At 44.0% G+C, this 15,855-nt stretch overlaps 1 protein-coding gene across 1 annotated transcript in view; it reads left to right on the plus strand.

Annotated features, from left to right (window-relative positions):
• TRIP4 (thyroid hormone receptor interactor 4) overlaps positions 1-15,855 on the plus strand; it is a 65,858-nt gene that overhangs the window by 24,296 nt on the left and 25,707 nt on the right. The window contains exons 10-11 of the mRNA XM_067471315.1: positions 4,944-5,068; positions 9,451-9,542. Coding sequence (XP_067327416.1) covers positions 4,944-5,068; positions 9,451-9,542 — 217 coding nt within the window. The remainder of the gene's footprint in view (positions 1-4,943; positions 5,069-9,450; positions 9,543-15,855) is intronic.

Here is a 15,855-nt window from a genome sequence, read left to right on the forward strand (position 1 = left end):
GTATTTTTTGGTTTTTAAATCTGTTAAGCTGGAGTTTTGTGTGTGCGCGCATGTGTGTGTGTTTGTTTATGGATGATGGACACTTGTTGGACTGTTAGGTGTGTTGTGTCCAAATTTCGTATCAATTCGTCCAGTGGTTTTTGAGTTGAGTTAATCCCACAAACGAACATTACATTTTTATTTATGTAGATTAGAATAGCACAGGGGACAAGATAGAACTTTCCCCTGGCCCCCTCTCTCTTCACTCTTGCCCAGATCGGGCAAGAGTTGCTGGGGGAAGGGGTCACCAGCTGATGACATATGCAGGGGACAAGATAGAACTGTCCCCTCCCCCCTCTCGTCACTCTGCCCAGATCAGCAGTTGGTGCTGGGGGGAGGGGTCCCTGACTGATGACATATGCAGGAGACAAGATGGAACTGTCCCCTGGCCCCCTCTCTCTTTACTCTGTCCCAGTGAATTAGACTCTCAGTTTAGAGCAGGGATGAGAAGAATCTGGCCTGAAGGTCACTGTTGTAGTTCATCCATTGATTGTGCCTGAACCTGATCTCTCTGGGGATTCTTGGCCTGTTAGTCGTTCAGAGGACACTGGGGATTCTGGGTCTGCGAGTCAGCAGGAGAGCCAGCAAGAGAAAATCTCTTGCTGGCTCTCCTGCTGACTCGCAGACCCAGAATCCCCAGTGTCCTCTGAATGACTAACAGAAACACTTAAAATGTTTCTGAAGGCCACATTCCTGAAAAGGCAGTTTGCTAGGGAAGCAAGGTCAAAAACGGATCTGAGCTCAGAGGATGAAAAAAAAGTTCAGGTGGGCAGACTAAAGACTGGTTAAATAGGAGATTTACGATCCATCAACATAGAGCTTTTCAGGAGAGTTTGCGAAGGTCAAGATGCCTATTAGCCAAAAAGTCCTTATCAGTTTCCCAGGGGGAGAAGGCATGACTTTATATTAGCTAGCCCAGCAGATGGGTCCATCAGTCCAGGCAACGTTGATGTTTGAGTTTAGATCCATTGTCAAGTCAAGGGATTTCTAGTTCCAGGTTCCATGTTTCCTTTTGTTCATGTCTCATGATTCCAAGTTTTGAGGATTGTTTCTAAATCTCATGTTTTGGATTTATTTTGCTTTTGTATTCCTGGTTTTTGGTGCTATTCCTATATTTTGATTTCTGTGGATTATTCTCGATAATTTGGTATTTTGATACTATTTTGCAGATTGCTTTTCATATATATTCCTCAATAAACTGCTTTGTTATTTTACCTTGGACTGGAGTTTTATTTATCGTGTCATCAGCAACCATTGTATTACAATTCTAACAGAGCAAAACAAACACAGAGATTAAAAAGAAAAAGAAAAAAGAAAGAAAGAAAAAAAAACCACACAGATTTTGTAAATTTGGTATTTGGTTAAATGTCCTTTGACCAGTATCTGGCCACTTGGAGTGCCTCTGGGGTTGCCGCGAGAAGGTCCTCCATCGTGCATGTGGCAGGGCTCAGGGTGCATTGCAGCAGGTGGTCAGTGGTTTGTTCTTCTCCGCACTCGCATGCCGAGGATTCCACCCTGTAGCCCCATTTCTTAAGATTGGCTCTGCATTTCGTGGTGCTCGAGCGCAGTCTGTTCAGCGCCTTCCAAGTCGCCCAGTCTTCTGAGTGCCCAGGGGGGAGTCTCTCATCTGGTATCACCCATGAATTGAGGTGCTGGGTTTGGGCCTGCCACTTTTGGACTCTCGCTTGCTGGGGTGTTCCAGCGAGTGTCTCTGTAGATCTAAGAAAACTATGTCTTGATTTAAGTCGTTGACGTGCTGGCTGATACCCAAACAGGGGATGAGCTGGAGATGTCTCTGCCTTGGTCCTTTCACTATTGGCTGCTACTTCCCGGCGGATGTCAGGTGGTGCAATACCGGCTAAGCAGTGTAATTTCTCCAGTGGTGTGGGTCGCAGACACCCCGTGATAATGCGGCATGTCTCATTAAGCGCCACATCCACTGTTTTAGTGTGATGAGATGTGTTCCACACTGGGCATGCATACTCAGCAGCAGAGTAGCATAGCGCAAGGGCAGATGTCTTCACTGTGTCTGGTTGTGATCCCCAGGTTGTGCCAGTCAGCTTTCGTATGATGTTGTTTCTAGCGCCCACTTTTTGTTTGATGTTCAGGCAGTGCTTCTTGTAAGTCAGAGCACGGTCCAAAGTGACTCCCAGGTATTTGGGTGCGCTGCAATGCTCCAGTGGGATTCCTTCCCAGGTAATCCTCAGAGCTCGGGATGCTTGTCTGTTCTTAAGGTGAAAGGCGCATGTCTTTGTTTTAGATGGATTAGGGGTCAGCTGGTTTTCCCTGTAATAGGCAGTAAGAGCACCTAGAGCTTCGGAGAGCTTCTGTTCAACCATCTCAAAGCTCCCTGCTTGAGCAGTAATGGCACGATCATCAGCATAGATGAAACTGTCTGTCCCTTCTGGCAGTGGCTGGTCATTTGTGTAGATGTTGAACATGGATGGAGCAAGCACGCTCCGCTGAGGCAGGCCGTTCTTCTGTTTCCGCCATCTGCTTCTCTGGCCCTGGAACTCAACAAAAAAGCTCCTGTTTTGTAGCAAGTTTCCTATGAGGCGGGTGAGGTGGTAGTCCTTTGTGATATTATACATTTTTCTCAGGAGGAGGCGGTGGTTCACAGTATCATAGGCTGCTGACAAGTCTATGAAGACAGCTCCTGTGATCTGCTGCCTTTCAAAGCCATCTTCTATGTGCTGGGTCAGGTTCAGCACTTGCGATGTGCAGCTTTTGCCTTTTCTGAAGCCAGCTTGCTGTGGGATCAGACAGGGGTCTATGTTTTCCATAATTCTATGCAAAATAAGTCTCTCCAGAACTTTGTAGAGGTGGCACAACAGGGAGATTGGTCTGTAGCTTTTTGGGTCATTACGGTCTTTGCCTGGCTTCAAGATGGCGATGACTCTTGCTTTCCTCCAGATTTTGGGGATCTGACAGGATGCAGTGCAGTTGTTCATCAGCTCCAGCAGCCAGCGCCTTGCTTTTGGACCAAAGTTCTTGATTTGTTCCATCCGTAGATCATCCAAGCCAGCTGCTTTGCCATTCTTACATTTGTTGAGAGCCATGTCCAATTCAGTAGATGTAAAGGGTTCATGGAGGTTGTTGTTCTCAATCTCCGGCTGTCTGGCTATTGGTTTCTTTCCTACTTTGGTGGCAAGGTTGGGTTTCCCATTCTTCAAGAGTTGGTGTGCTATCTGATCTGCCTTTATGTTGGCGTGGGTATTAGTTTGTGAGGGATCGTTGCTCAGCCGTCTCAGCAGCCTCCACGCCTTCTGGCTGCTCCTGCCCATGTCGACCTCTGTGATCAACTTGATCCACTGTTCTTTCTTGGCTTCAGAGATGGAGGACACAATGCTCTGCGCTGCCTGAAGAGTCTGCTCACTGAATGGGTCTTTGTTGTGGAGCCTGTAATAGTTTTCCAACAAGGCGGCTGTTTCAGGAGTAATGCCCTGAAGGTAGTGGGTTCTGCAGCCTCTCGGTATGGAGGCCCGTGAGCAGGTTTTCACTATTTCAATAAAATGTTCGTATTCCTCAGGGATTGGCGCGACCGATGTGATCATGTCGTCTAACATGTCTGAGAATTTAGTCCAATCTGCCTTTCTGAAGTTGTATCTTCGTTTAAATCGAACTTCCTGAGGCCTTATTGTTGGGAACAGTTGGCATATTATTGGTCGGTGCTGTGTGTTTGGGATTGGTGGTCCCACTGATTTGGTGCATTGCTGTACGATGCTGTCGCTCACAAATAAGAGGTCTGGGTTATAACCTCGGTGCCATCTCCCGCTGTTGTAGGATGGTGGGAGCTTGCTATCATGGATGAGTGATAGTTTGTGCAGTTCAGACCAGGACAGGACAGCCTCTCCATTTCTGTCCTCTTGGGCATAGCCCCATACGTGGCTATGGCTGTTGAAGTCACCAATTACTACCGCCCTTTGGTGCCTGTCAAAGTTCTCGGGGGAGAAGAAGCAGAAATCTTCATTTGGGGGCTTGTACACAGAGGTGATGGTGATGTTATTAAGCTCTACTGTTATAACCTCGATATTGTTTTCTTCAGTGTTGTGGGCACTGCTGACTTGGAGGCCTGGTTTGACGAAGACAGCACTTCCATACTGCGCATGTGGTCTTTCCGCTACTAGGATCATTCCTGGAACTTTGGGTCGTTTCTGTTGTTCATCCCTGTGTGTTTCTTGGACACACAGCACGTCGCATTTCTTATCTCGGCACAGTTCATAGAGCAGTTGTTCTTTGGCAGCTGACATGCCTTCGATGTTGATTGTGATTATTGTCATGGTTGGTCCTGAAAAGGACCGTTGGTTGTTTTGCTTCCTTGTTTGCATGCTTCAAGTCGTCTCTGGTTGCTTCTGGATCGAGAGAATCGGCCGTCTACGAAGACGTTGCCCAGGGGACGCCCGGATGTCTTGCAATCCTGCGAGGAGGCTTCTCTCATGTCCCCCTTGGACTGGAGTGTGTGTTACGTATAGAGGTGGTTCCCAGTCTTTAAGTGCAACAGTCATATCCATTCCCTAAGATTGATTTTTTTTCCCTTTTTGGATTTTGTTTTGCCTCGGAATATCCTTAAAAGTCCGCTAACAGGAGTGGAAACACATTTGCCATATTGTTTGGCCTGCTCTGAGCCTTCCTGCTGTGAATAAGGTCTCTCTTGAATTTGTATGAGTATTGCTCTGGTCCTTCATTGATCATAATTCTGGAGCCAGTCTTGGATCTTCTGAGCTCTTTCCTTGGATTTCCAGCTTTGCAATTCTGTCTGTTTTTGAATAGTGTTCTATGCAAATGATTGGCGATTGTCTCCCGCAGAGTGCGGAGTTCAAGATACAAAAGTGGCACCTGATTTGTGTCCACAATGGTGTAGGTACTCTGGTCAGCATGCCCTCAATCCCTCCTTCTCTCTGTAGGGTAGAAGGTAGAACGTGGTACACATCGCACAGGGGCCGACTCTGGATAGCTGCTACAGCGAAAAGACCTTCCCAGCAGGAGATCTCTGAGCTTGAGACCACCTACAAAATCCTCTTGCAGAAAGGTGAGTCCTCTGTGGACAGGAGGCCAACGCAACCTCTCTGAAAGTACTCATTTTTCTTGAGAGTCCATCTCAAATTAGTGACCAGAAATGTTTTATTTTCGTTACCATTTTGACATGAAAACAAACTAATTTTAGGGATTGGGGTAATGGGTGTTAGAAATATTAAATATTAACTAGGTATTTTTAATTACAAAAATGTGACTCAAGTACAGAAAGGATCAGTGTTTCTCAACCTTCCTAATGCCGCAACCCCTTAATACATTTCCTCATGTTGTGGTGACCCCCAACCATAACATTATTTTGTTACTTCATAACTGTAATGTTGTTCCTGTTATTAATTGTAATGTAATTATCTGATAAGCCGGATGTATTTCCAAATTTGGCACAAATACCCGATATGCCCAAATTTGAATAGTGGTGGGGTTGGTGGGGGGGATTGATTGATTTCGTCATTTGGGAGTTGTAGTTGCTGGGATTTATAGTTCACCTACAATCAAAGAGCATTCTGAACTCCAGCAACAATGGAATTGAACCAAACTTGGCACACAAAACTACCATGGCCAACAGAAAACACTGGAAGGGTTTGGTGGGCATTGACCTTGATTTTGGCGTTGTAGTTCACCTACATCCAGAGAGCACTGTGGACTCAAACAATGATGGATCTGGACCAAACTTGACATGAATACTCAATATGCTCAAATGTGAACACTGGTGGAGTTTGGGGAAGATAGACCTTGACATTTGGGAGTTGTATTTGATGGGATTTATAGTTCACCTACACTCAAAGAGCATTCTGAACCCCACCAACAGTCAAATAGGACCAAACTTCCCACAGAGAACCCCCATGACCAACAGAAAATACTGTGTTTTCTGATGGTCTTTGGCGACCCCTCTGACACTCCCTGGCGACCCCCAGGTTGAGAACCACTGAATTAAATGGATGCAATGACTCAGCAAAAACTAGTTCAGTATAAGCAGGTGTGCCTGTAGCTTAGTAGCCCTCAGTCTGTGAGAAGTCTCTGTGGAAGAAAGGCCTCACTGTGTCAATAGGCCTCAGTATAGTATGCCTCAGTATTAGCTCACCTCAGTCTGAGAGGTGTCAGTCTGAGAGAGCCCTCAGTGTGAAAATGCCTCAGTGGGAGAAAGGCCTCAGTGGGAGAGAGGCCTCAGTATGAGTAATCCTGATGTAAGAAGCTTATGTTAGAGAAGCCCCAGGTTGAAGACCTCATGTGTAAAGCTCCAGTGTGAAGGCTGCTGTGTGTAAAAAGCTACTGTGTGAATTCGGAATGAGAGGAAGCTTGTTGAGAGTGACGCTGTTTATCTGCATGAGAAAGAAGCCCAGCATGGAAGCAAAGAAGGAAGTATTAAGAACTTTATTTGTGTTATGGAAACCTTGTTCTTATAAACAGTGCAACCATATTATTTTACTACAAAGAAAAACCTCCTATGGAAGATATAATATTGGTCTGTGTGTTTTTGTTATTTTCATCATTTTTGGCGACTGCTACTGGGTCACGCTGCTGATAGGGCCTTTTGTGTGATTTTAATCAAAGTGGTCTCATAATCATTCCATTTTTAAAAATTAGGAGTTAGGGTCGCCAGGGGGCAACTCCTTCTGTTTCCTAAACAGCTCAAGAGGGGCAATGTACATGAAGTAAAATTACATCATATAATGTTCAGATGGAATCTCCTTTCTTGTAGTTTGAAGCCATTGTTCCATTGCGTCCTAGTCTCCAGGGCAGCGGAAAACAAGCTAGCTCCCTCCTACCTGTGACTTCCCCTCACATATTTATACATGGCTATCATGTCTCTTCTTCAGGCTAAACATGCCCAGCTCTTTAAGCCGCTCCTCATAGGGCTTGTTCTCCAGACCCTTGATTATTTTAGTCGTCCTCCTCTGGACACATTCCAGCGTGTCAATATCTCTCTTCAATTGTGGTGCCCATAAGTGGACACAATATTCCAGGTGTGGTCTAACCAAGGCAGAATAGAGAAGTTTCCTCCTTTTTGTGGAAATTGTCCACATGCTTCTGAAACATGGCCATACGGCCCGGACAACTCACAGCAACTCAGTGATTCCAGCCATGAAAGCCTTCGATAATACACAGGAAATGTCATTTTTGAAGAAAAGTTCACTTTTCCCCTCCATAAATTCCCTCTTTCTTTTCCCTTTCCTGCTTTCCTTTCCTGCCTTTCCCATACTCTGCTCCCTATCTCTTGATTTCCATATGTCTTCCGTATTACGGAAGATCCAATTGACCCTGACACGGAAAGAAAGTGGCTGAGGCAACGTAACATTGAGATAAAGCATTTGAGCATCCTTCCATACGCTTGGGCTTAGGACATGGCCAGACGTGAAGTATGACAGTAATGTGTGCCCTGACCAGTATTCCGATCTAAAGGCCATGTGTCAGATTGGATTCCAGCCTGTGGACTTTGGCTTCGAAGCAGCAGCTCCGACCTCCTGTGCTGTGATCTCAGACACTTTGGTTCCGCTGGGGAAGGTCGAGCACAGAACATAGTGAGAGATGACAGGTCAGGATTTCAAATGCCTGTCTGTTTGTTTGTGGGAGACCGTTCTGAGAAAGGCAGCTTGTCCCAGTATGGAGTGTGCTATCTTGGCTCCTCGCAGCATGGGAATCAGCAGAGAACTGGGTTCCTGGTGTAGCTGTATTATTATTACTACACTCAGCCCTCTGTAGCCACATATTCTGGGTTGAAAATATTTTTTTGGAAAATAATCCAAAAAGCAAACCTTGACCCCTCCCCAATTTTACTGTATTATTGTATACTAGCCGTCACTTTTGAAATGGTCATATGACGGATCAAATAAATAAATATTATTATTATTATTGTATACTAACCGTCCCCTGCCACACGTTGCTGTGGCCCAGTTTATGTGTTTTGTGTGTATATATATTTGTCTATATGTGTGTTTGCATATATATGTGTGGTTTTGCGCATGCATTGTAATGTATTTTTTGTTTTTTAGCTTTTTAAGTCTTTTCTGTTGTGTTTTTCAGTGTTTTTATGAGTGATGGTTACTCGTTGGCCTGATATGTGTATTGCGTCAAAATTTGGTTTCAATTCGTCCAGTGGTTTTTGGGTTATGCTACTCCCACATACGAACATTACATTTTTATTTATATAGAAGACTAGCTGTCCCCTGCCATGCTGTGGCCCAGTCTGTACATGTGTGTGTGTGTATATTTGTGTAAGGTAAAGGTAAAGGTTTTCCCGTGACATTAAGTCCAGTCATATCCGACCCTGGTGGGTGGTGCTCATCTCCATTTCTAATCCGAAGAGCCGGCGTTGTCTGTAGACACCTCCAAGGTCATGTGGCCGGCATGACTGCATGGAGCGCCTCTACCTTCCCGTTGGAGCGGTACCTTTTGTTCTACTCACATTTGCATGTTTTAGAACTGCTAGGTTGGCAGAAGCTGGGGCTAAAATGCATTTCCCCCATTTGAACCTGTGACATATGTGTGTTTGCGTATATATGTGTGGTTTTGCACATGAGTTGTAATATATTTTTGTTTTTTTGGTTTTTTAACTCCCTTCCACTGTGTTTTTCATTGTTTTTATGAGTGATGGTCACTCCTTGGCCTGATAGGTGTATTGTGTCCAAATTTGGTGTCAATTTGTCCAGTGGTTTTTGAGTTATGTTAATCCCACAAACAAACATTACATTTTTATTTATATAGATTTACCAGTAGCTGCTGCATTTCCCACCCTAGGTTTATATTCGAGTCAATACGTTTTCCCAATTTTTTGTGGTCAAATTAGGTGCCTCAGTTTATATTCGGGTAGGCTTGTATTCGAGGATATATGTAATACTTTTTTTTTATTAATAATGACTATTACACTTGTTTGATTATTGGCTCTCTTTCCTGCTGGGAGATTTTTGCTTGTCCTTGTTCATTCCCTCGCTTTTGATTGTCACAAATGTTGTAAATTCTGCATGACCTTAAATTGTAGAATTTCAGGCAGAAAAATGTATTCTAATTAAGGAGCTGGCATATTTCTTGGCCCAGGACCTGGATGTTTGGGCAGCGAAAATAATGCTTGACCTTTGTTGAGTTGCCACCTAGGCCCAGTAATGGTCTTGTGCTGTTGGAGACACATTCATGGAACAGATGGGAGGGCCTTGGAACGTCTGGAGAACCACCTCCAGGACTGTCGGAGAGCTTTCCCCCTGCAACTATTATCAGACAATGCTTTTCAAAGGAAATGTACACAGTGTCCAAGCCATAAAATAAGCAGTTAAAAGCACTGTAGAGAGAACAGCCAAGGGCTAATCGGGAGCATGTGGAGAACAGCGGAGAGGGCTTGGGATCAAAGGTGGGAGTCTGCCTGATGCTTTTCTCTTTTTCTCACCACAGATTTGGAATTCCCCCAAGATTATCCCTCCAGCTGCCTCCTTGGCTGCGTCGACTTGAGTGACTGCTTGTCGCAAGAGCAATTTAAGGAACAGGTAAGCTGAGCAAAGGTCTGCCCATATAGGCGGTTGATGGAGCAGTGGCATGTTGTTTTGGTACTTGTGGCAAAAATGTATGCATCCCCCCCCCCAAAAAAACCCACTTGTTCTGACTTCTGCAGTGATTTTCCTAGCTGAACATCCACAAAGACCCTGTTGGTAAAGAAAATGTGGGAAATGTGATACCCATATTTTATTTATTTATGTATTTGCGACATTTATATGCCGCCCTTCTCACCCTGAAGGTGACTCAGAGTGGCTTACAAGATACACACACACACATATATACACATATATACACACACATACACACATACAATATATTATATTATTAGCATAGTCCAATACCAGTATTATATATTACTGTATTGTACTACACCATTATATTGTAATATTATTAGTAATATTACACGTAATATAAAATATATAATTATAATACTGTATTATTATATTGTATTACATTATAATATTATAAATATTACTAGCCGTCCCCCGCCACGTGTTGCTGTGGCCCAAATGGGGGTTCTGTGTGGGAGGTTTGGCCCAATTCTATCATTGGTGGGATTCAGAATGCTCTGTGACTGTAGGTGAACTGTAAATCCCTGCAACTACAACTCCTGAATGTCAAGATTCTATTTTCCCCAAACTCTACAAGTGTTTACATTTGAGCATATGGAGTATTTGTGTAGAGTTTGATCCAGATCCATCATTGTTTGAGTCCACAGTGATCTCTGGATGTAGGTGAACTACAACTCCAAAACCAAAGGACACTGCCCACCAAACCCTTCCAGTATTTCCTGTTGGCTATCATGTCTCCTCTCAGCCTTCTCTACTTCAGGCTAAACATGCCGAGCTCTTTAAGCCGCTCCTCATAGGGCTTGTTCTCCAGACCCTGGATCCTTTGAGTCTCCTTCTTCCTCTGAACACATTCCAGCTTAGAGTCAACATCTCCATTTAGTTGTGGTGCCCAGAATTGGACACAGTATTCCAGATGTCAAACGGTATAAATTCTAGAGTGTAGATAAGTGTGTCAAACTTGTGGCCCTCCAAATGTTTGGGAAGCCATTGGAGTCTGGAAACAGAAGTCTTAAAATGCCTGGAGGGCCACAACTCTTTGACACCACTGGTACAGATGCACCTCAAGTTAATCCATTGAAAGAAGAAGAATCGGGACCAGAGAGGGATGGCTTCAACGCATTCAAGTTAGAGATAGCTTGCACTTTTCAAAAGCCGCACAGTCTGCGTGGGAAAGCCTGCAAAGCCGAGCAGGAGGAGGCGAGAAAGGAACTGTGAGAAACCACCACGGCTCATAGTAATAGATTTGGTAATCAAAATGACTTGACGAAAAGGAGAAAAAATACCGTCCTAACGGCTTTGGTTGCTGAGGTTACAAACCACAGTCCTGCTCTGCTCCTTAACTGGACACATCGTCCCCGGAGGCTGCGGAGAGCTTTCTGCCTGCTGCTCACAGATAACAGAAACACATTGGCAAGGGGTTGGGCGGCTCTGAAGGAGAGACACCAAACGCCTTAGCAAGGCTGCTTCACTCCCTTTTCATCTCACCCGGATGGAAGCTCAACCTTGCGATTCACGCTGACTGATCTGTGCAAAACCGCACTGGAAGTGGTAAGAAAGGAGGTAGGCCTTAGGGTCACCACAAAGCACAATGGCGAGGAAGCAGCCTGCGCTGGGTGCAAGGAGGGAAGATGTACAGTCAGCAATCCACGTTTGCTAGGATTATTTATTTATTTTTCTGCGACATTTATATCCAACCCTTCTCACTCCGAGGCTTACATAATTGGCATTATTCCGTGCCCAAACAACAGCAACAATTAAAAACAATTAAACAACAATTTACAGCAACATATGTTGTATCCTGTGCTTTACTAATAATATAATATATTGTATATACATATAATATTTATCTATATAAATAAAAATGTAATGTTCATTTGTGGGATTAACATAACTCAAAAACCACTGGACGAATTGACACCACATTTGGACGCAAGACACCTCTCAGGCCAACAAGTGACCATCACTCATAAAAACACTGAAAAACACAGCGGAAGAAACTCAAAAAGCCAAAAAACCAAAAAAATACATTACAATGCACGTGCAAAACCATACGTATATACACAAACACACATATATACACACATATATGCATATACACATACAAAACATATACACAGAAAGAAGGAAGGAAGGAGGGAAGGAGAGAAGGAAGGAAGGAAAGAAGGGTAGAGAAGGAAGGAGAGGAGGGAGAGAAGGAAGGGAAAGAAGAAAGAGGGAAGAAGCGAAAGAAGGAAAGAAAGAAGGGTAGATAAGGAAAGAAAGGGGGAGAAAGAGGGAAAGAGAGAAGGAAAGAAAGAAAGGTAGAGAAGGAAGGAAGGAGAGAAGGAGGGAGAGAAAAAGGGAAAGATGAATGGAAAGGAGGGAATAAGAGAAAGAAGGAAAGAAAAACGGTAGAGAAGGAAGGAAGGAGAGAAGGAGAGAGAGAACGAAATAAAAAAGTGAAAGAGGGAAGGAAGGAGAGAAGGAACAAAAGAGAGAAAGAGGGAGAGAAGGAAGGGAGGAAAGAGACAAAGAAGGATGGAACCAAAGAGCAAAGGAAGTGAGGAAAGAAACAGGTAGAGAAGGAAGAAAAGAAGGGAAAGAAAAAGAGGGAAGGAAGGAGAGAAAGAAAGAAGGAGGGAAGGTTGGCCACAGCATGGCGGGTACAGCTAGTAATATTATAATGTAATACAATATAATACTACTAATAATAATACAATATTATAATTATATATTTTATATTATATGTAATATTACTAATAATATTACAATATAATGGTGTAGTACGATATAGTAATATATAATATATAATACTGATACTGTACTATGCTAATAATTTAATATATTGTGTGTATATATATATATATCTCTCTCTTGTAAGTTGCTCTGAGTCTCCTTCAGGGTGAAAGGGGCGGCATATAAATGTCGAGAATAAAAATAAAAATAAATAAATGTTAATGATAATAAACTTTATTTATAACCCGCCTCCATCTCCCCAAAGGGAATTTGGGGCAGCTAACATGAGGCCAAGCCCAAAATAATGCAACATAATACAACATAAACACAGAACAACAAGGGAATACATCATATAAACACTAGATGACTAGTGTGCAGAGATCCAAAGCCAGATCATCAAATAATCATATTCATTAATCCAGCGTCAATTCCAACTGCATTGCACAGATAATTATGCTGGGCCAAATACTTGCTCCCAAATCAGTTGTTTGCAAAATGACAGGAGGGAAGGGGCCAATCGACTCCCACTCCCACAGCCGACGAGCCACCACTAAGAAGGCCCTGTCTCTCGTTCCCACCAGTTGCACCTGTGAAGGTGGTGGGGCTGAGAGCAGGGCCACCCCAGAAGATCTTAACCTCCATGATGGTTCATAGAGGGAGATGCGTTCGGACAGGTAAGATGGGCCAGAGGTTCAGGGCTTTATAGGCCAAAGCCAGCACCTTGAATTGTGCTCAGTAGCAAACCAGCAGGCAGTGGAGCTGGCGCAATAGGGGGGTTGTGAGCTCCCTATACACCGCTCCCATTAGTACTGGGATTTATAGTTCACCTGCAGTCCAAGAGCAGTTTGCACCCCACTGTTGATGGACCTCGACTTAGGTTGGCACATAGCCTGAGTCTCCATGAGAAGGAACAGTGGCCAGGCAGTGAACTAATTGCCATGGACTCTGCGATTGCAGATGCAAGGATTTTTCCTTCAGAAATGGAATGCTGCTAAAAGTGAGCCAGTAAGCTTTTGGGCTCCCAACCCCACCTGTCGGAACTCAGACGCCTTAAAGAGTCAGACTCAAGAGTATGTCCAAAAGTAGTTTATTAACCCAAAGCAAAAGGACTCAAAGACACTTACTTCAGTGTCTCTGGTCAAAACTCAAAGGTAGCAGCAAGTTCCAGCTTTAAAAAAACCCTAAAGCAATAATCCGGATTATCCGGAGAAAAGATCCGGATTAAACTGAAGTGCTTCCAAAGTCACGCAAAACAACACAGCAAGTAAAGGACGAACAAACAAAGAGCTGTGAAGCAGGGGACGTAGTCAAAAGAAGTCTGAGGTCGAAGAAAGCCAAATCCGAAGTTGCGAGGTTCCAAAAGTCCACGTAGGCAGCGTCATAATCGAAAGCAGTCTGAAGTCAAAGAAGGAGAAATCCGCACTCACGAGAATCCAAGCCAAGTTGTAACATGATAGGAAGCAGCAACCTGCAGATCCAGGACCCAAGCCCAACACGAAAGCAGCAGCGACAAAACCCAAGGCATGAAACCAACACTTTGCCTTCTGCAAAGAACCACCATTTCAGTGCCTACTTTTCTCTTACACCTCATCATCCGATGATGAGCTGACGTCCGCCCTGCCATTACCACTTACAGCTGTCCTTATTTCCACACCTGAACTCCGACGCCCATCCCTCCAACTCTTCCACCCCTCCAACTCTTCCACCCTGGAATTTGAGATCATCTGGGGAGGCCCTGCTCTCGACCCCACCACTATCACAAGTGAGGCTGGTGGGGACGAGGAGCAGGGCCTTCTCAGTGGTGGCCCCCCACCTGTGGAACTCACTCCCGGGGGAAATTGGGACATCAACATCCCTCCTTGCCTTTAGGAGAAAGGTAAAGACGTGGCTATTGGACCAGGCCTTTGGGCATCCTGACAATTAGATATGGAATCCAGATAGATAGGACTGACAATGTGCGGAAAGTAGAACCTAACTATGAGTCTGTTAAACGCTGTCCAGCAATGAGGTTTGTATTGCTTTTACTGTTTTAATTGTTTTAATTGCTTTTACTTTATGGGTTTTTTGGATGTGTCACCGATAATAATGACTGCTTAGGTTAATTGTTATCATTGTTATAATTGCTATTGTTATTGATGTTATGTTTTGTTATCATGTAATGCGGGCATCGAATTGTGCCTTGTTGTGTAAGCCACCCTGAGTCCCCCTCGGGGTGAGAAGGGCGGGGTATAAGCGACTGTAATAAATAAATTGTCAATAATAATAATAATAATAATAATACTTTATTTATACCTCGCTACCATCTCCCAAGGGACTCGGTGCGGCTTACATGAGGCCGAGCCCAAAATACATCAATACATGCAATAACAACCACAATACAAAGCAAAATACAAATACTAATACAAAGAAATTAAAATAAAACACATAAATAGCATAAACATTGAACAATAGCACAAAACACATTTAAAATCTATGGCTGGGCCCAATGTAATTAAAGTTAAAAATAATGCTGGGAATGAACAAGACAGAGGAGGTAGGGCGTTGGTGGAAAGGTACAAGCAATCCTAAATCAGTATGAAGTGCTTTTAGAGGACATAATGCTAAGGGTTCATTATTCTGGGAAGGCACACTGGAACAACTACGTTTTCAAGCTTCTCCTAAAGACTGCCAAAGTTGGGGCATGCCTGATGTCTTTAGGAAGTGAGTTCCAGAGACGAGGGGTCACCACCGAGAAGGCCCTCAAGACTTAGATCTCCCCAAGACTCAGCAGTATTTCCCGATTGCCAATCCCCACCACCAGAAAACCTCACAAACGTATCACTTGACGTTGGCTGAGTACATACATCACAAACCTCTTGAACCTTAGTCCAATCCAGTGTGTCATCCCTATCCCCATCCCTCTCAGACCCATCAGTCCCAGAGAAACCCATGAAACCCACCGTCCTGGGCCTGGTCCTGTTCAACATCTTTATTAATGACTTAGATGAAGGGCTAGAAGGCATGATCATCAAGTTTGCAGACGACACCAAATTGGGAGGGATAGCCAATAGTCCAGAACACAGAAGCAGGATTCAAAACAATTTTGACAGATTAGAGAGATGGGCCAAAACTAACAAAATGAAGTTCAGCAGTGACAAATGCAAGATACTCCACTTTGGCAGAAAAAATGAAATGCAAAGATACAGAATGGGTGACGCCTGGCTCGAGAGCAGTACGTGTGAAAAAGATCTTGGAGTCCTCGTGGACAACAAGTTAAACATGAGCCAACAATGTGATGTGGCGGCAAAAAAAGCCAATGGGATTTTGGCCTGCATCAATAGGAGCCTAGTGTCTAGATCTAGGGAAGTAATGCTACCCCTCTATTCTGCTTTGGTTAGACCACATCTGGAATATTGTGTCCAATTCTGGGCACCACAATTCAAGAGAGATATTGACAAGCTGGAATGTGTCCAGAGGAGGGCGACTAAAATGATCAAGGGTCTGGAGAACAAGCCCTATGAGGAGCGGCTTAGGGAAC

This window comes from Anolis sagrei, chromosome 9 (genome assembly GCF_037176765.1).
Source record: "Anolis sagrei isolate rAnoSag1 chromosome 9, rAnoSag1.mat, whole genome shotgun sequence".
NCBI lineage: Eukaryota > Metazoa > Chordata > Lepidosauria > Squamata > Dactyloidae > Anolis > Anolis sagrei.